A 19,892-nucleotide genomic window follows, 5' to 3' on the forward strand; every position below is an offset into this window, starting at 1 on the left:
CGTTCCTGCCTTGCACAGCTGTTCTGAGCACCCAGCATGCGTGTAACATGTTGGCATAGAAGGTGTGTTTCCTTCCTCGTGTCCATGTCCCGTTCTCCAGCAGAGGTGGCGTCCTGACAACAGCGTGCGTTGCTGGCATGCGTCTCTGCACAGACACGGTCCCCTCCTGGTGACCTGCGCCCGGACAGGGGGACAGGGGGGATGGGGCTGCTGTGTGGCGCAGCCGGCAGTCAGTTCCTGGACGGCAGGCCGGGGACAGAAGGATGGGCCGTTGGGACCCCCGCCCCCAGGCTCACCTGTGGCCTCAGAGCGGGGCCCTCCTCGCCGGCCCTCACGGGTTGAGGTGCTCCTTCCCGGGTGTGTGAGGCCCCGCCAGGCGCACGCTGGGCGGGCCTGGCCACACGGCGGGCAGCGGCGGCACCGGCTCCTCGGCACCCAGCGGCCGCCGAGACGCTGCCCGCGGGTTAAACCCGGCACTGCGTCCCGGACCGAGCTCTGCCTGCTCCGGCCGGAGTGTGACCTGAGGTGCCGCACGGGGTGGGGACCGCACCCGAGCGCCGGGCGGACGCGCGTCTTGTGAGCTGGCCGGTGCGTTACTGTCTGCAGAGCGCTGCGTGTGGGCGCAGACGTGCCGACAGCTTTCGGGGCGCCTTCTTTCCCCTGCGGACGGGGGTTCTGGGGTTCCTGCATCCTCGTCACGCCTCGTGGGACTCGGGGAGGCTTCAAGTCGCCGCACGCGATAAATGCACTTCCGGATCCGTGTTTTCCTCTTCTGCCTAAAACAGGTCTCATCTGGCTCCTCCGATCACTGGTCAGCGTGTCACGTTTTGCTTCAATAAACTGCCTTAAAGGAACGGCGGTGGGAAAGGGGGTCTGTGCCCTCACTTTTCCTTGTGGTTCAGTGAGTGTCACGTTGTGTACAAACATGCCCCGGAGATGCCGCCGGCCGGGAGGGGAAGCACAGGGCGGGCCGCTGCCGGCCGTTTCACTGGGCGCTCGCCGGGCCAGGTGTGTGGGCCGCGTCCTCTCGGAGGCCCCGCTGGGCCCGGCTTTCCGCCCCCGTGGCCGGGCCAGGCGGCTCCTGCGTTCCCGGGGCTGAGGCAGAGCCGGCCCTGCTCGGGGCTCCTGCCGCCCCGGCTGTGCAGCAGCTGAAGAGGCCGGGAGCCGGGAGCCGGGGCGGGGCTGCGCCTGGGGTGCGGCCCCCTTAGAGGAGGACACACTCGGCCGCCTCAGCCCCCTCCTGGCCGGCTCCCGGGGGTGTTCCACATTCCGCCCGGGGAGCTCGCCTGTGGGACCGCCTCGGCCCGGCCGCCGGCCCGTGGGAGCAGGGGTGCGGCGTAGCGAGGGGGTTCCGCGGCGCCCACTCGCCCCCCGTGGGAGGCATTTCCCCCTCACGTGGGCACTCATCATCTTCTCAGTCTGGAGAGCAGAATAGACCAGTTTTGTTTAAAACCATCTCGCTTCGCTCATTATTTAAGCAGATCTTATCTGCTGGGGGAAGAATTCATGAGGAAATTGCACCGAATTCAGATGCAGACGCTCCAGGAAAATGGGTGGTTCGTCTTCCTGGAGTATGTGGTTGCACTAAAAACCTTCGTATTAATCGCACTGTCCCTGTCCCGGGGGACCTCAGCAGGCCGGCCCTGCTGTTCTGGAAAAGCCCCTGTGTTTTCCGCGCACAGCTCCAATCCGCCACTCCCGGGTCTACTGGGGAACGACACGCTTCTCGGTGCTTTCCCGCTCCGGCCCCTCCGCGGGCTGGCTCTCTGGAAGGCCAAGGCCGGGGGCTGCGGGCCGGCTCTGAACAAGGCGGCTGTTCCTGGCTCTCACGGTCCCTGCAGTGACGCTGTGGGCCGAGGCCGATGGGGGCACCGAGGAGCTGCGAGTCGGTCCGGGAAGCTGGGCGAGGCTTGTCCTACAGGTTGTGGGCTTTCCTGCCTGCACGTCTGGTCACCTGTCGGGCAGATGGCGGGTTCTTCCTTGTTCTGGTTTCGCGCTCTGAGAGCAGCTCTGCGCATGTGTTAGCTGCTCAGCAAGCTTTACGCCACGGCCTGATCCCCAAACCTCCGGCCTGATCCCCAAACCTCCGGCCTGATCCCCAAACCTCCGGCCTGATCCCAAACCTCCGGCCTGATCCCCAAACCTCCGGCCTGATCCCCAAACCTCCGGCCTGATCCCAAACCTCCGGCCTGATCCCCAAACCTCCGGCCTGATCCCAAAACCTCCGGCCTGATCCCCAAACCTCCGGCCTGATCCCAAAACCTCCGGCCTGATCCCCAAACCTCCGGCCTGATCCCAAAATCTCCGCCGCGAACGCGGGCGGTGGGAAGTGCCCCGCTTCTAGAGAAAAGGCAGAGCGAGCCCCACACCCATGGCTGCTTCTGGAGGAGGCGCTGGCGCAGGAGAAAGGGCAGGGGCCGTCCTGCGGGCGGAGAAAGCTGGGAGAGTCCTTCGGGGCAGCTTGGCACGTGTGGCGAATACGTTAACAGTTTGCATCTGGTAGCTTTGGGGAATTTCTCCAAAGTAAGTCATCAGTGATGGAGTGAAAACATCTTGGTAAGGATACTCATTATATTGTTGGCTGAAATTCAGAAGTGACTCAAATGTCCTGGGAAGGTGAAGGTTAAGTAAATGACAGTGATTGGAATAGAATTGTAGATACCGTTTAAAAAACCCACTTTTTCAGAGAATTTTTATGATATGGAAAAATGAGATAGTGTACATTTGACAGTGATCCCATGTTTTTAAAACATGTGTGTATAATGTATTCGGTCTGAGGAAAAAGACAAGGGGTGCATGGATAGAGCTGTCCCCTTCAAGGCGGGGGGCGCGTTGGCCTCAAAAGAAAGGGGTCAGATCCTAGGGAGCCCCCAGCCTGGGCTCGGTGAGGTTTCGGGACCGGGATTCTCATTGGCCCGAAGCTGACCTCCCTCTGTTCTACCCCGTGCCTGCCCCTGAGCCCGCGAACGTAGAGGGCAGAGGGCTCGGGAGATGGGGGGTCCATGGTGTTCCGCTCCCTCTCCATCCCCAAGACCAGCACCCTTGACCCCGGGCACGCAGGGAGCCTGCTTCCTGGGAGCACGGCCGGCAGTCTTTCTGAGGTTGAACTTTCCATCCCGTCTGCTCTCCTTGTGGCCTGGGCTGGGACAGAAGGAGTCGGCTGAAATAAAAATATTTCTTATTCAGCTTAGTTGGGTGGGTTTGTATGTGTATCTTGTGTTATTGTTATCTATTTTTAGCAGAACAAGATAAGAAGTTGGCATATTTCACAGCCCACAGTATAATTCGGTTTCAGTAATAAGCTTCTAAAAGAAGTTACCCTGAAAAATGATTCGAGGACAAATCCAATGATCACTGTAACTTTTAAATTTTTTTTTTAAATCCTCACCTGAGGATATGATTTGTTACTGATTTTTAGAGAGAAAAACATCAGTGTGAGAGAAACATCCATCAGTTGCCTCCTGTACGCGCCCTGACCAGGGATTGTGCCCACAACCTTCTGATTTCCGGGATGACGCTCCAACCAACAGCCAGGGGCCAGGGCGATCCGTGTAACTGTTAGAGAAAACCTTGTCACTGCATTTCCACTTACAGTGAGCTCCTTCCCGGTGAAAGGGAATATCCATATCGCTCACAAATTAGTCCAGTGGGAATGAGCGCTTACACTCGTCTGCGGTATCTAGTGTTGGATTATCCAAACTATTTTTTTTTAAAGCACAAGTGAGTTTTATTTTTCTTATAAAAGATGTACAACACAGATTTTAATTTTCTGTTTCAGAGAGGCGAGAGTATGTCACAGCTCAGGGCGACAGGTGTTGTGAAAAGATGTTTGCAGTACATTGTGATGGGGAGGCCTGCGCCCCGACAAAGCTTCCAGCAGCTCCTGGCCCGGAAGCTGAGCTGGAGGAGGCAGGCTGTGCCAGGACCACAAAGTGAGGGGGCGAGCAGGAACTCGGTGTGTGTTTTGTTGTTGTTGTTTTATTGTCTAAAGTTTTACATATGTCTCCTTTTCCCCATTTCCCCCCCACCCCCACCCCCAGCCATTCCCATCCCGGGCAAGCCCCCACCTTCCCAGTGTCTGTGTCCATAGGTTATGCTAATATGAGTGCAAACAAGTCCTTTGGTTGCTCTCTAACCCCCCTCTCCCCTGCCATTTGTCTCTGGATCTATTCTTGTTTATCAAATTATGTTGATCATTATATCTCCATATGAGTAAGATCATGTGATATTTATCTTTCTCTGACTGGCTTATTTCACTTAGCATAATGCTCTCCAGTTCCATCCATGCTGCTGCAAATGGTAAGAGTTCCTTCTTTTTTATAGTGGCGTAGTATTCCATTGTGTAGATGCACCATAGTTTTTTAATCCACTCATCTGCTGATGGGCACTTAGGCTGTTTCCAGATCTTAGCTAATGTAAATTGTGCTGCTATGAACATAGGGGTGCATATATCCTTTCTGATTGGTGTTTCTGTTTTCTTGGGATATAGTCCTAGAAGTGGGATTTCTGGGTCAAATGGGAGTTCCATTCTCAACTTTTTGAGGAAACTCCATACCGTCTCCCATAGTGGCTGCACCGGTCTGCATTCCCAACAGCAGTGCAGGAGGGTTCCTTTTTGTCCACATCCTCGCCAGCACTTGTCATTTGTTGATTTGTTGATGATAGCCATTCTGACAGGTGTGAGATGGTACATCATTGTTGTTTTGATTTGCATCTCTCAGATGATTAGTGACTTTGAGCATGTTTTCATGTGTCTCTGGGCCTTCTGTATGTCCTCTTTTGAAAAGTGTCTATTTAGGTCCTTTGCCCATTTTTTGATTGGATCGTTTATCTTCCTTTTGTTAAGTTGTATGAGTTCTCTGTAAATTTTGGAGATTAAACCCTTATTGGAAATATCATTGGCAAATATGTTCTTCCATGCAGTGGGCTTTCTTATTGTTTTGTTGATGGTTTCTTTTGCTCTGCAGAAGCTTTTTATTTTGATGTAGTCCCATTTGTTTATTTTCTCCTTAGTCTCCATTGCCCTAGGAGCTGTGTTGGTAAAGATATTGCTACGACATATGTCTGCTATTTTGTTGCTTATGGAGTCTTGTAGGATTTTATGGTTTTACATTTAAGTCCTTTAGCCATTTTGAGTTTGTTTTTGTGTATGGTGTAAGTTGGTGATATAGTTTCATTTTTTTGCATGTATCTGACCAAATTTCCCAGCACCATTTATTGAAGAGACTGTCTTGACTCCATTGTATGCTCTTGCCTCCTTTGTCAATTAATTGAGCATAATGGCTTGGGTCGATTTCTGGGTTCTGGGTTCTGTTCCATTTGTCTATATGTCTGTTCTTGTGCCAGTACCAGGCAGTTTTGAGAACTGTGGCTTTGTAATATATCTTGATATCTGGTATCCCTCCAACTTTGTTCTTCTTTCTCAGGATTGCTGTGGCTATTTGGGGTCTTTTTTTATTCCAGATGAATTTTTGGAGAGATTGTTCTAGATCTTTGAAATATGCCATTGGTATTTTAATGGGGAGTGCATTGAATCTGTAGATTGCTTTGGGTAGTATGGACATTTTAATGATGTTGATTCTACCAATCCATGAACATGGTATGTTCTTCCATTTGTTTATGTCTTCCTCTATCTCTTTTTTCAGTGTCCTGTAGTTTTCCGAGTACAGGTCTTTTACGTCCTTAGTTAAGTTTATTCCTAGGTATCTTAGTTTTTTGGGTGCAGTGGTAAATGGGATTGCTTTTTTCATTTCTCTTTCTGTGAGTTCATTATTGGTGTATAAAAAGACCATAGATTTCTGGGTATTAATTTTGTACCCTGCTACATTGCCGAATTCATTTATTAGGTCTAGTAGTTTTTTGATGGGAGTCTTTGGGGTTTTCTATGTATAGTATCATGTCATCTGCGAATAAGGACAGTTTTACTTCTTTTCCTATTTGGATGCCTTTTATTTCTTCTTCTTGTCTGATTGCTATGGCTAGTACTTCCAGTACTATGTCGAACAGGAGTGGTGAAATGGGCATCCCTGTCTTGTTCCTGTTCTTAGGGGAAATGAGTTTAGTTTTTGCCCATTGAGTATGATGTTGGCTGTAGGTTTGTCATATAGGGCTTTTATTATGTTGAGGTATGATCCCTCTATTCCCACCTTGCTGAGAGTTTTTATCAAGAAAGGGTGTTGGATTTTGTCAAATGCCTTTTCTGCATGAATCGATAAGACTATGTGATTTTTACCTCTCAATTTGTTTATGTGATATATCATGTTTATTGATTTGCAGATATTGTGCCATCCTTGCATCCCCAGAATAAATCCCACTTGGTCATAGTGTATGATCTTTCTGATGTACTGCTGGATCGATTTGCTAGAATTTTGTTAAGGATTTTAGCATCTCTGTTCATCAAGGATATTGGTCTGTACTCTTTTTTTGTGGTGTCTTTATCTGGTTTTGGGATTAGGGTAATGCTGGCTTCATAGAAAGAGCTTGGGAGTGTGCCTTCCTCTTGAATTTTTTGGAATAGTCTGAGGAGGATAGGTTTTAGTTCTTCTTTGAATGCTTGATAGAACTCCCCTGTAAAGCCATCCGGACCAGGGCTTTTGTTTGCTGGAAGATTTTTTATCACTGCATCAATTTATTCGGTAGTTATTGGCCTGAAAGGTTTTTTGATTCTTCCTGATTGAATTTTGGGAGCTTGTATTTTTCTAAGTATAGGTCCATTTTGTCTCGGTTGTCCATTTTGTTGGAATAGAGTTGTTCATAGTATTTTTTCATAGTCGTTTGTATTTCTGTGGGATCGGTTATTACTTAACCTCTTCCATTTCTGATTTTGTTTATTTGGGTCCTCTCTCTTTGCTTCCTGGTGAGCCTGGCTAGAGGTTCATCAATCTTGTTTATCCTTTCAAAGAACCAGCTCTTGGTTTTATTGATTTTATTTTATTTTTTTTTTGGTCTCTATGTCATTTATCTCCGCTCTGATCTTTATTATTTCCTTCCTTCTGCTTAAGCTGGGCTTTTCTTGTTGCTCTCTTTCTAACTCTGAGTTGTAGGATTAGATAATTTATTACCATTTTTTCTTGTTTTTGAGGTAGGCCTGTAGAACTATGAACTTCCCTCTCACGACTGCTTTTGCTATGTCCCATAGATTTTTGGATTGTTGTGTTTTCATTGTCATTTGTTGCCATGATGCTTTTAATTTCTTCTTTGATCTCTTTGGTAACCCAATCATTGTTTAATAGCATGCTATTTAGCCTCCAGGTGTTTGATTTTTTTATTGTTTTTATTGTAGTTGATTTCTAATTTTATGCCATTGTGATCTGAGAAGATGCTTGATATGATTTCTATCTTCTTGAATTTGAAGAGACTTTGTCCTTGTCCCAATATGTGGTCTATCTTTGAAAATGACCCATGTGCACTTGAGAAGAATGTATGTTCTGTGGCTTTGGGGTGAAATGTTCTGAAGATGTCAATCCATCTGGTCTAGTGAGTCATTTAAGATTGATGTTTCTTTGCTGATTTTTTGTTTAGAGGATTTGTCCAGTGGTGTTAGTGGGGTATTAAAGTCCCCTACTATGACTGTATTGCTGTCAATCTCTCCCTTGATACCCTCCAGAAGTTTTTTTATGTATTTGGGTACTCCAGTATTGGGTGCATATATGTTTACCAGTTATATCTTCTTGTTGAATTTCTCCCTTTAATATTATGAAGTGGCCTTCCTTATCTCTTATTATGGCCTTCACTTTGAGGTCTAATTTGTCAGATATAAGTATTGCTACCCCAGCTTTTTTTTTCATTTCCATTTGCCTGAAAAACCTTTTTCCATCCCTTCACCCTCAGTCTGTGTGCGTCTTTTTTTCTGAGGTGGGTTTCCTGTAGACAGCAGATATATGGGTCATGTTTTCTTATCCACTCAGCTACCCTATGTCTTTTGATTGGGGCATTTAATCCATTTCATTTAAAGTTATTATTGATAGGTACTTATTTGTCACCATTTTTATTCTTTACCCCTGTGTTCCTTCTTCGCTTCCTATTTCTTCTTTTTACAGCAGACCCTTTAGCATTGCTGGTTTGGTGGTAATAAACTCCCTTAGTCCTTTTTTGTCTGTGAAGCTCCTGATTTCACCCTCAATTTTGATTGATAGCCTTGCTGGGTACAATATTCTTGGATTCAGACCCTTGCTTTGCATGACTTTGTATATTTCATTCCATTCCCTTCTTGCCTGATGTGTCTGTTGAGAAATCAGTCACTAGTCTGATGGGAGATCCCTTGTAGGTAACTTTCTGTCTCTCTGGCAGCCTTTAAGATTCTTACTTTGTCTTGGTGTTTGCCAATTTAATTATAATGTGCCTTGGTGTTGGTCTTTTGGGGTTCATCTTGTTTGGGACTCTGTGAGCTTCTTGGACTTGTGTGAGTTTTTTCTTCCCGATATCAGGGAAGTTTTCTGTCATTATTCTTCAAACAGGTTTTCTATTCCTTGCTCAGTTTCCTCTCCTTCTGGATCCCCTATTATGCAGATATTGATTCGTTTCATGTTGTCCCAAAGTTTTCTTAGGCTCTCCTTCTGTTTTTTGAGGTGTTTTTTTCTAGATGCTGCTCTGCTTGGGTATTTTTTCCTACCTTGTCTTCTAGCTCACTGATGTGGTCCTTCACTTCTAGTCTACTGTTGATGCTTTCTATTGAGTTCTTCATTGCAGCGATGTCGTTTTTCACTTCTTCTTGGTTCTTCTTCATTTTCTCTTGGTTCTTACACATGTTGTTCAATTTGTCTTCCATCCTTTTCAGCAACCTTATGCTCTGAATTCTTTCTCTGACGTATTGCTTGCCTTCATTTTGTTTACTTCCTTTTCTGGTGATTCCTCCTTTTCTTTCGTATGCAGGCTGTTTCTTTGTCTCCCCATGATCGCTCCTCTCAGGGTGTCTGGCTCTCTCTCCTGAGTTGACTTAAAGGCACAAAATACAACATGACAAGACACAACGCACAGGGCACCAAACACAAATGTATTCACGATACTAATAACCCCAAATAAAGGTGACCACCAGAGAATTAGGGAAGAGAAGAGTGCAAAAATGATATTGAGAAAAGGAGAAAATGTAAGAGAGAAAAGAAAGAGAAGAAAAAAGAAGGGGGAAAGGTATATATATATATATATATATATGTATATATATATATATATATATAAAGAAATATACATATGTACGGGGAGAAAACTCCAGTAAACAACAACTAATCCAGAAAATGCAAATAACAACCCCCCAGAGACGCATGCAAACACAAATAACAATCCAAAAAACGAAACAACAAACACCCCGATGAGTCTGAGGAGGCAGAGCTTTCTCTAGGGCAGTGATGGCGAACCTATGACACGCGTGTCAGCACGGACACGCGTAGCCATTTCTGATGACACACGGCCGCTCAGGCGGCCGCATGCCGAGGATGAAACATTTGCGAAATAATGTTTTTTCCTCGAAGTGACGCACTACCCGAGTTATGCTCAGTTTTTTGGCGAAGTTTGACACACCAGGCTCACAAGGTTGCCCATCACTGCCCCAGGGGATATCTGACCTTCCCATCCATGGATTGCCTCACCAGCTGTGATTAATTTGCCGATTCCGGGCGGATGTTGTTCGATTCAGCTATTCATCTGCTCTGTGAGACGGCACAGGGCCCGTCCACCTATTCAGCGCCGCTTTGTCTCCCCCTGGACAGACCTTTTAGGCACTGCAGTCGGGGAGGCTGGAGTCTCGGTGTTCGTGGGTTCGCAGCTGGTCCCGGGGCGTTGTGGTTGTGGGGTCCCGGGAGGTATCTGAGGTCTCCCTGGGTAAGGTAAGGCTGGGCTTCCATCTCAGCCGCTCTCCCCTTCCAGATGGCGTGGTCTGTGCTGCAGAGCCGGCTGCTCCACGAGAGATTTCGGCAGCAGTCGAGGCTGCCTGGCCAGGGGAGCCCGGTCTGCGAGTCCCCAGCAGTCCGTGGAAGGTAGCTGTCCCTCCTCACACAGACTCTCCGCACTCTCCTTCCTCTCACACTGTCTTGCAGCCTGCCGTCCCGTCCGCAGCCGTCTTGGGCGCCTCCCTGTATATTTTGACATGACTCAGTGGTGTGTTTTCAGAAGTGCTTTATGGCGTCGTGCGAGCTGGTGTTCAGAAGGTGGGGCAGGCTGGCGCGAGGGCGCTGATCACACCGGGCCTCCTTCCCGCGTGGAGGCGGTCAGGCCTGTCCAGCCGCCGCGGTGCTCCGCCTCCCGCTGGGCCACGCGCGGGGCCGTAGCTGAGCTCGGCGGCCCGACACTCGGCTCCGCACAGACGTGAGCGGTGGCTCCCGCCCACTGGACTCCGGTTACGTGCTCAGGAGAGACCCCCCCATTTACTCTGGAACCAGGGGTGCTGCCAGTCTGCGGCGACCTGCTCCTGTCGCACCTTCTGACGGAGGGACACTCGGTGCTGACGCCACGGTTACTGAGCGCCGCCCAGGAGCCCAGGAGCCCTCTCCGCAGACCTGAGTGCCCGGTGCCTGGGGCCTGTCCTGAGCCCTGCTGTCCCCGCCCACCCCCGGGAGACCGGGGAGACCCCGTGTGCAGGTGCCTTCCAGAGGGGCTCTCGAGCCCAGGGATATAGGGAGCTGCTCCCGTTCTCTTGGTGTGAAACAGAAGACAGAACGGCTGGCGTCCACCTGGATGTCTCCACGCATGTCGCCCCTCACAGGTCCACAGCCGTGCTCTGGAGTCCCCCCTTCACCAGCCTTTGGCTTCTGCCTCAGTAGGCGAGGCCGCCTCACCCAGCAGGCCTGAATCTCACGTCCTCTCTCTTCCCGCCCCCAGTCTAGAAAGCAGTTCCTCCCGCTGAACCTTAACGGCATCTCACATCGGCCTGCTTCCTGTCCCCACAGCCACCAGCGGGGCCTGGCCCGTGTCACCACTCGGCTCTGACCTCTCTTTACTGGACAGCCAGACTGAGGATTCCATTCACCTGCATAAAACCTTGAGGCTCATTTTACACCTGGGAAAAAATCTAAATTATTTTCCTGACTTCAAGGCTATATTCTACCCACTGGGCCACCTGCGGAGCGTTTACAGTCCATACATGCACATACGTGTGTGCCTGGACCGTCACCCCACGCTCCATGAGCTGGGACCGAGGCCTCACTGGCGAGAGCCAAGGCGCAGTGGGGCCTCCGCTCCGTCCACAGCTCAGCGGGCGGCGGCTTCTGCCTCCGCGTCCTTTCTGGTTCGGGGAGGAGCTCGGTCACCGGGACCCCTCCCGCCTCTGGAGGCCCCTCCCCGGGCCGGCCGCTCTCCCTTTCTCCTGGGCCCCTGCTGGGAGGCGAGAGTGTGCCCCCAGGGGACTCTTAAGTGGGTCAGACAAATACATGAATCAAATTAACCCCCAAATCACTTTGACCTCAGGGCAGAATTCATTCCATATTAAGATACTGCAGTGAAAGGCCTAAATTCACTGTAGTAATAAGATGCCCACAAGAGATACCCTATATTTGAATATTAATTCTATCTCATTAATCAAATTCCCAGGGAAGTATTAAAATCGAAAGATGACATTTCATTTTAAATTAAAGTCAAGTGCTCTGCCCATATGAGCTAAAATTCAAAGAAATTGCTCTCTCGACCTTCATTCTGCTCAATCGCCACTGGGGGCTCTGGGCCTGCTCGGGCCGGGTCCTCGAGCAGCCGCAGCCGCAGCCTGGCGGGGCTTCAGGAGCCCGGGTCCGAGTCGCTGACGTGCCTCACTTCCTGAAGGAAGCCGGTTAGCAGGGCCCGGCTTGGTGTAAGCTGCTCCTCCCTCCCGAAGCCTGACCGCCGTTAGGGGCCGCGCCTGTCCCGGGTCTGCCGGTGGCCTCGGCAGCGGGGGCTCCGCCAGCGAGCGGACCACAGCGGGAAGCCTGCGGCCTCAGCGTCGGGAGGGTCTTGGCTTCGGCTTCCCGGGGCTGCAGTGCGCCCGTGGCAGGTGGTGGCCTTGGCATTGGGTCTCGCTGTCCTTGGCGTGGAGGTTCCAGCGAGCCACAGGCTTCTCTTCCCCTCCTGGGTGTGTAGGCCTGCTCACAGCTGAGCTCCGTGGCACCCAGACCAAAACATGGACGCCTTCTCTCGTTCATTGCACAGCGTTAGTCTCGGCGCCCTGGCATCTCCCTTCCGGGCGTGTCACTCCGCAGTTTCAGCATTTCCTGCTTCACACCCGCGTGCCTGTCCCCTGAGCACGTCTCCTCCCCACCCCGTCAGCCTGGCGCTCCTCCGACAGCCACACCCGCACTTGCTCGCCCTTCAGCTCCTCGTGAGTCTGAGCCCGGTGTTCAGAGGGCATCTCAGCAGGACAGCCCGCCCGCGTACACAGCTAACGTTTCGCTTTGAACAAAGCCCTTTGACGCTGCCCACGTGAAAGCAAGCCTGTCGGGGTCTCCTGTGCTCGGGGAGCCCTCTGCCGCCTCCGGCACGTGGCCTCGTTCGTTTAAACAGTTCTCTCTTGAGAATTAAATTGCCGGGGTGGCCAGCAGAGCCTGAGCGGCGAATGAACGAGGACTCTGACACGGTTCTGTGGGAGAGAGGCTAAGGGACTGCCTGGCTGGAGGAACCCAACAGCCCGTTCGCCTGCCTCCTCGAGTTTTCATTGTGACGACAGCCTGAGCTAAAATGAACTAGGCACGCTCAGCAGGCAAGCACCCTGAGAGACACACGCGTCCGCAGTGTCCTTCCAGCAAGGACGTCTCAGGACTACGCATAACGGTTCCAGGAGACACCCCGGGGCTCTGACTTGCTTGGGAAAGTCAAGGCAGGGTGGTCGCCTTCGGACAGCTCCCCCCGGAGGCCCCGGCCTTTCAGAGTTCCTCCTGACAGGCTTCCCGAGCCCCGTGCTTCCCCACATCAATCACAAAGCGGCGCTAAACATCACCCTGTCCCGTGACATCGAGGTCATTGTCAGTCCATTAATGAGGAAGGTGACATCGGCGGCTTTCTGATCTACAGTGAGGTCGTGACGGACTGTGCGGCACGTCAGTGGCTGGTGCCTCTGGGCCTACGGAAGTAAGAAGCCTGTGTGTGCGTGCTCTGCCTTGTCCTGGGTTGGGGGCCACGTAGGAAACTCTCCCGGGAGGTGGGAACGTCCTCTTTGTCTGTTTGGACAGCTGACGTGCGTGACGGAGAATCTGTTCCTTAAAGAGTTGGGGGACCCACTTGGAGAGCTGTTTGGGTCTGACTGTTTTTGTTAGAGAGTCTTTGGTCATGTTCCTATTTTTAAATTACTTAAATTTAAATGCTTAAATGCTCATTCTATGCAGGCTTTTTATTCATTGTGTCAATTTTGACATCTTTTATTTTTCTTAGAAATAACTTCCATTTAGATTTTCAGGTTTTTTTGTAAAGTTTATGATATTTTATCTATGTTTCTATACTTACTTTTCTCTTTTTATTCTATTCTTTTAAAACCGATGTCTGTTTTCCTTCATCAGTCTTTGCAGAATTTGTAAAATTCTAATAATACTTACAGAGAACTTTAAGCTCCTGGTTTGGGTTAATTTTTCCTGTTGTGTTGCTCCTCTATTCACTGACTTCTGCCGGGCAGTCTAAGAACAAAGATGGGCCATAGCAGGCTTCTCTCAGAAACAGTGCCCACAGGACTCAGCGGAGTGGCAGCTTTAAGATGATAGGAGACACTGTCATTCCGGAGCCAGCCAGCCAGGATATTTTTCAAAAACGATGAGGGCAGAATAAAGAGATTCCCAGACGGTCAGAGGGAAAGAGAATTTGCCGGCAGAATGTGCTGTAATGAATGTGCAAGGACGAACAAGGTGAGCCTGATCCACACGAAGAAATCAAATATGTGGGTAAAAATAAAAGGCCTTCCCCTCACTTTTTGGTTGTTTAAAACATGATTGGCTCTTTGATGCATTTATGACAGGAACGCATGTTGAGGTGTATAATGTGTGTAGAAGTGAACGCATGAGGGCGGCAGGTGCCCAGACGCCCAGTGGCGTGTCCAGCTGGCAGCGTGCGGGTGTAGGAAGTCGTCTCCAGTGAGTCCTCACGTCACAGCGTTGGCACCAAATCAAGAGTAAATAGGAAATCTCCATCGCCGACATTTTAGAAAATGGATTTGTCATTAAAAACTTCTCCCACAACCAAATCTCCAGGCACACACTGCTTCAGTGGTGAGTTATGAATCACCTGAGAAGGAAAATCAAGGAGGGAATACTTTCCAGCCCATTTGATGAAGCCAGCGGTGCATTTGTCTGTATATAGTCCAGACAAAGCCTTACAGGAAAAACAAGCTACAGAAACAAACATTAACAGAATCATGAGCAGAAACAATTTTTTCAAAATATTAACTAATAAATTCGTGTACTATATAAAATGAAGTGCATTGCTAATAATGATGGCACTGTTGAGTCAACATTACAAAATCAAACACCAATGACCACATATTAACGGAAGAAAAGGGGGACAGAGATAGGATGATCTCAGTAAGTAGAGGGAGAGCGTTTGACAAAATTTAACATTCATAATGAAAATGGACAGCAAATGGAGAGGGGAAAGGAACTTCCTCAGCTGGTCAGGGCACCCAGCGCCAGAGAGAGGGCTCTCAGCCCCGTCAGCTGCCCCGGGCGCTGAGCGTGGTAGAAACTGGAAAATCGTTCTTCGTCTAAATGGAAAAGTTAGGCCCTGACTGGTTTGGCTCAGTGGACAGAGCGTCGGTCTGCGGACTGAAAGGTCCCAGGTTCGATTCCGGTCAAGGGCATGTACCTTGGTTGCGGGCACATCCCCAGTGGGAGGTGTGCAGGAGGCAGCTGACCGATGTTTCTCTCTCATCGATGTTTCTAACTCTCTATCCCTCTCCCCTCCTCTCTGTAAAAAAAATAAATAAAATAAAAAAAATAAATCAGTAAATGGAAAAGTTAGTGTCTTAGAAAACACTGTTGAGAAAATGAAAGGAAAGGCCCATAGTGGGAGGAAGTATTCACTCGACGTGTGGCTGCCAAGGGCTCGTGTCCTGTTCTCTGAGGAACTCGCTGCTCAGAGTAACCGTGGGCAGAGACTTGGAGAGCACTTTGCAAAAGGTGGGGGCCCCACGCCCTGAAAACAGGCTCCATCAGGAGCCATCGGGCAGGTGCAGAGGCGTCGGGGTGATGCCCCGAGAGGGTCCGGCAGCGCCCGGCGCGGGCATGTCTGAGGACGCCTCGTCCCCGAGAGGAGCCGGCCCTGCCACGCCACCTCGGACCCGCGTCAGCGCGAGGACGGGGACCCTCCGTCTGTGCTGTTGGAGGCGCTGTGTTCAGACGTGGACCAGACGGGGTGAGGCTCCGTCCCTGTGTGCGCGGGGCCGGGGCCCGCGGGGCCGTGCCTCTCCGGGTTTGGTGTGACTTCGGTTCCGTTGGTGGGAGAACAGCCGAACAAGGAGGCTGTTTCCTCTCAGCCACCGCCTGGCCCCAGGAGCTGGGGGGGGGGGGGGGGTCTGCGCCTTTGCAGGTGCGTTCTCCGAGGTCGAGGTGGGAGAGAACCGTTAGCAAACCCGTCAGCTGCCCCCTGTACACCTGCCTCCAGGGGCGAACGTGCGTGTGTTCGGGCGGGTGGGCTGTCTTGCCGGGATGCGCTCGCTGGGGAGGCCTTGACTGAGCTCGGCTCCTTGATGTGAGCTGCCGCCATGACTCATCGCTGGGTTGGCATCGGTTCCCAACACGCTGGGTGAAAAAACAACTTGTTTTATGAAGTGCGAACAGAAGGAAACTTGTTAATTCCCTAATTGTTCGCCCCTGCCCCCACGTGAGCTCCGCACCCGCAGTGAACTTGAGCTGTAATCACCGTGCGCCCATCACTCCCGAGGGTTCCGCTCTGCCCTGCTCTCCTCGTGACCTTGCCCTGTGTCCTTCTTTTTCTTCTTCTTTTTTTTTTTTAATGATGTCAGAGGAAGGGAGAGGGAGAGGGAGACAGAAACATCCATGATGAGAGACAATCATTGATTGGCTGCCTCCTGCACAGCCCCCCACTGGGGATGGAGCCCACAACCCGGGCATGTGCCCTTGACCAGAATCGAACCCGGGACCCTTCAGTCCGCAGGCCGATACTCTATCCACTGGGCCAAACCAGCTAGGGCTGCCCTGTGTCATTCTTAAATGACCTGCTTGTCATAGGTCACTTACGTTATAACATTAAATGAAGTTCTATAAGAATTTATCTGTCTCCTTTCCTAATTCATTGGTGTGAATGACAAGCCTTTGACTAGGGAAGCATACCCAGTGCCGCCACGCCTGGTGTGACCATCCCTTCCTGCTTGCTTCAGCGTCAGTTTTCAGCGGTGATTTTATTTCCTCCAAAGAACAGCTTACCCGTTTAGCATATCTGAGAATTCTTTCCCCCCAGGAAAATGAGATGTTTCTCTTGCATTGAATAAAGGTCCTGGATCCTTACCCCCCTCAAAAGAAACCAGGTTTTAAAAATAAATGTACAGTTTTGCCTAATTCCCAGTGGGATTGTGTCCTGGGCTGTGGGCCAGTCTCCCTGGGTTTCTCGGCGTCCAGGAGCCACGCTCCCTCCTCGCTGTGGCCACCGGATTTCTTGCAGTGAGCGCAGGACACGGCCACCGTGAGAGTCCCTCTGCGCCAGCCGTACGCAGGCACCCTTGGAACTGGGCCTGTCATCTCCGTTTTACAGATGAGAAAACTAAGTCTGAGGGTCCGGTGACTGACGAGTCCTCGGCATCGCACTCGTCGCTACGTGGCTCGCTGGACTCGGAGGCTCACTTCCGGGTCTGTGCGTGGAGCCAGGGACGCGCCCCAGCGCTGTCATCCCGAGCACCTGCAGTGCCTGTTGCAGACCTTCGTCCCCTCCGCCTCGGTGCTCCAGGAGCGGCAGGAAGTGGGTGTGTCCCTCCCTGACGGCAGGTCGCACGGGCACTGGAGAGCCGGCCTCCGGGGCGGGGGCTCTGTGACCGCGCAGCTGGTGCGGAGCGACCATCCTGCCGCTTGTCGCAGCTTCTGGGCCTTTTCCGAAGGGAGTGACAGCTCGGGAGCAAAGGCTTTTAGAAAAAGAAAAATCGATCAGGAATGCACGCTAACCGTTTCCAATTGAAATGTAAAATTAACGTTTTTATGCTGAAAAGCTTGGTTCCTAATGATGAATTGCCCGCTGCTTTAGCCTGAACATAGAAATAACGGTCCAGACAGCCGTGCCACCGCGGCCTGCTCAGAGGCCGAGTGCGTGGAAGGTCCCGTGGGGTCTGTGAGCTCAGGGCGCATCTCACCGAGATGTGAAGTCACAGTACCGATCTAATCCTGTGAAGTAACTTTTCTTCCTTTTGTGTGTCGTCAGATTAACTTGTTTTTATAAGTTTAATTTTAAAAAACTATGTAAAACATGCACAGGGTTCCAAAGCCAGAAGTGTCCAAGCAGGTGCACTCACAGAGGCTGGCCTCCATCCTGTGTCTTCCGCATCGGCCTCTGCTCTGCGCTCTGGGCAGCCTTGCTTTCATGTAGCCGTTGTGGTGTTTGGGACACAAGAAGCCCGTTTATTGTGCCTCCGGGAGGACAGCAGAGGTTCGCACTTCCCACCCTGCACCGGGCTCTCTCGCGTGCTCTGATGTCCGGCCGTCCCTCCGCAGCACGCGGGTGGCCTCCATGCGCTGCCCCAGCCACCTGGAGTCTTCGGCGTCGCGCCCTGGTTATTGGCCCGCTGGGGCTGCAGCAGCGGAGGCCTTTCCGCGATACTTGTTACCATGTTGCCCGCTCCAAACCGTTCAGTAGTCGTCAGGGACGTGCAAATGGACCACAATGACATACCACCTCACACCCAGGACGGCTACCCTGGCAGGCCACAGCAGCTGTCCCCGAGGAGGGGGAGGGGGAGCCCCGCCCGCGGCTGGGGGGAGGGAAATGGGCAGCCACTTGGAAAGAGTCTGGCAGCTCCTCAGAATGTTCACTGCGGAGCCGCCTAAAATCCTAGTGATGCTGTGCTGCCAGGTACATCGCCAAGAAAAGGACACGCACGTGTCCACTCGGGAACACGTCCACGGGCGTTCACAGACATCATCATATCCAGATGGTGGAACTAGCTCAAGTGCCCGTCGCCAGGTGAGTGGGTAAGTGAATGTGGTGCATCCACAGCACCAATGGCATGTGGTCCAGCCATCACGGACGGAGCACTCCGCCCGCCACCTCCCGGGACTCAGATGCTGTGCTCAGTGGAAGGGGCACAGGAGGCCGTGTGCTGTGATTCCGATGGCGTGAAACCTCCGGATCCCGCACATCCCTGGAGACAGGGCTGGAGCGGGGGAGGGAGTGGCTGCTGGGCGGTATGGATGGAAAGGTTCTAAACTTAGGGAGTGGTGACGACGACACACTTTGTGAATATACTAAACCCACTGAATTAAAAGGGTGCGTTTTCTGGTGTGAAGATTATAATCTCAATAAAACTTATAAAGATATAGGTTGTGCTGCAGCGAGTCACCTGTGCAAACATAACTTCACATGACCACGGTGTGTATTTTACCTGCTGTCCTGGCCAAAAGGGTAAATAGCTCAGGACTGTGCTGTCTGCCCGGCGCCGCTCCGTGTCCCTGTCCCTGTCCCTGTCCCTGTCCGCCTCCCGCAGTTTGTGTCAAAGCCGGCGTTTGCCCCCTGACCGCTGCGGCTGGTCCTCGGCGTGGCAGTACCTGCCTTCCTGACTGCGCACAGTTGAGCGTATTCTGATATCTTTATGGTCCGCCTGCATTTCTTTTTTATTTTTTCAGTGTCGTTTCTGTTCATGTATTTCATCCGTTTTTCTATTGGATTGTTGGTCTTTTCTCAATTTTTAGAAGTTCTTTATGTATTAAAATAATAAACCTTTGCCTATGATATCTTACGAGTCATTTTTCCAGTTTTCATTTGCCTTTTTAAAAAACCTAGTCAAACCTGTTCCCTGTTGCTTCTGGATTTTGAATCCAGTTCGAGCAGCTTTTCCTGCTCCGAACTTAGGAGAGGGACTCACTTGCTCGGCTGGTGAACTGTCGTCGCCTCAGGCCCAGCTGGGTCTGTCCTGGGAAAAGCGATCTGCTTTCATCCTGGTTTGTGTGGCTCCCCGTCGCCCGCGGTTTTGAGAAAGGGGGAAGGAAAAGGACCACTTCTTGTTCACCTGCCTGTTGTTAACTGTTTCCGGGTTGATAACTGCAGACAGTATAGCGACGAGGAGGGAAAGAAAACGGACAGATCCCCGTGGTCCCCGGCGCCCCGGCTGCTGCGTGCGTAACTCCGTGCTCTCCTCTCTGCAGGTCAACGAGCTGGACGCCATCCCCCTGATCCTGGACAGCTGCAGCCCGGACGACAACAACCCCTGTATCCTTGCGTGGGAGCCCCGCTGCAGGCCGCAGCCCGCGCCCCGGCGTGCCCGCCCGCCCGCCCGCCCTGCTGCTCCTGTGCTGAGGAGCTGCCTGCTCTCCCGTGGGCTTGTTCCTAAGAAGGAAGCCCCTTCTCGGTGCGGCTGGACCGGCCCCTGGCAGCCCGTGCAGGTGGTGGCCGGGCTTCCCGGGCGGACGGGAGTTACAGGGAGGACGCGGCGGTGGCACCGGGCTCTTGTTTTGGCAAGTCCTGGCCTGTGGCCTCTGGGACTGAAGCCGCGGCTCCGGCTCTCGTCCTCACCTGTGATCCAGGCGTGTTCCAGGGTGTCTGGCACTCGTGTCCCCAAGGAGTGGCGCTGTAGGAAGCAGGTCTCGTGCAATGACGAGGAACCCCAGAGCCCATGCCGCCCGTTTCGGTTTGAGAGAGAAGCTAAGTTCTGGAGCCGCCCTGGTGAGGGGCACACGCAGCCCGTCCTGGCCCTTCTCCGCACGGCCTGGCGCTGACGGCGGTGGAGGGGCAGACCGGCTGCCGTGGGGACTGGAGAGTGGAACCCCATGGGACAGTGAGGAGCTGTCCGAGGATGGAGGAGA

General features: G+C 51.8%; 1 protein-coding gene across 5 annotated transcripts in view; it reads left to right on the forward strand.

Annotated features, from left to right (window-relative positions):
* ATXN10 (ataxin 10) overlaps nucleotides 1–19,892 on the forward strand; it is a 127,822-nt gene that overhangs the window by 87,128 nt on the left and 20,802 nt on the right. For all 5 annotated transcript variants that reach the window (XR_008556684.1, XR_008556685.1, XM_054719634.1 and 2 more), the window contains exon 10: nucleotides 19,236–19,299. Coding sequence is in view for 3 of the 5 variants with exons in the window: in XM_054719634.1 (XP_054575609.1) it covers nucleotides 19,236–19,299 (64 nt within the window). In the remaining 2 variants the exon portion in view is untranslated. The remainder of the gene's footprint in view (nucleotides 1–19,235; nucleotides 19,300–19,892) is intronic.

Source organism: Eptesicus fuscus, chromosome 7 (genome assembly GCF_027574615.1).
Source record: "Eptesicus fuscus isolate TK198812 chromosome 7, DD_ASM_mEF_20220401, whole genome shotgun sequence".
In the NCBI taxonomy this organism is placed as follows: Eukaryota; Metazoa; Chordata; class Mammalia; order Chiroptera; family Vespertilionidae; genus Eptesicus; species Eptesicus fuscus.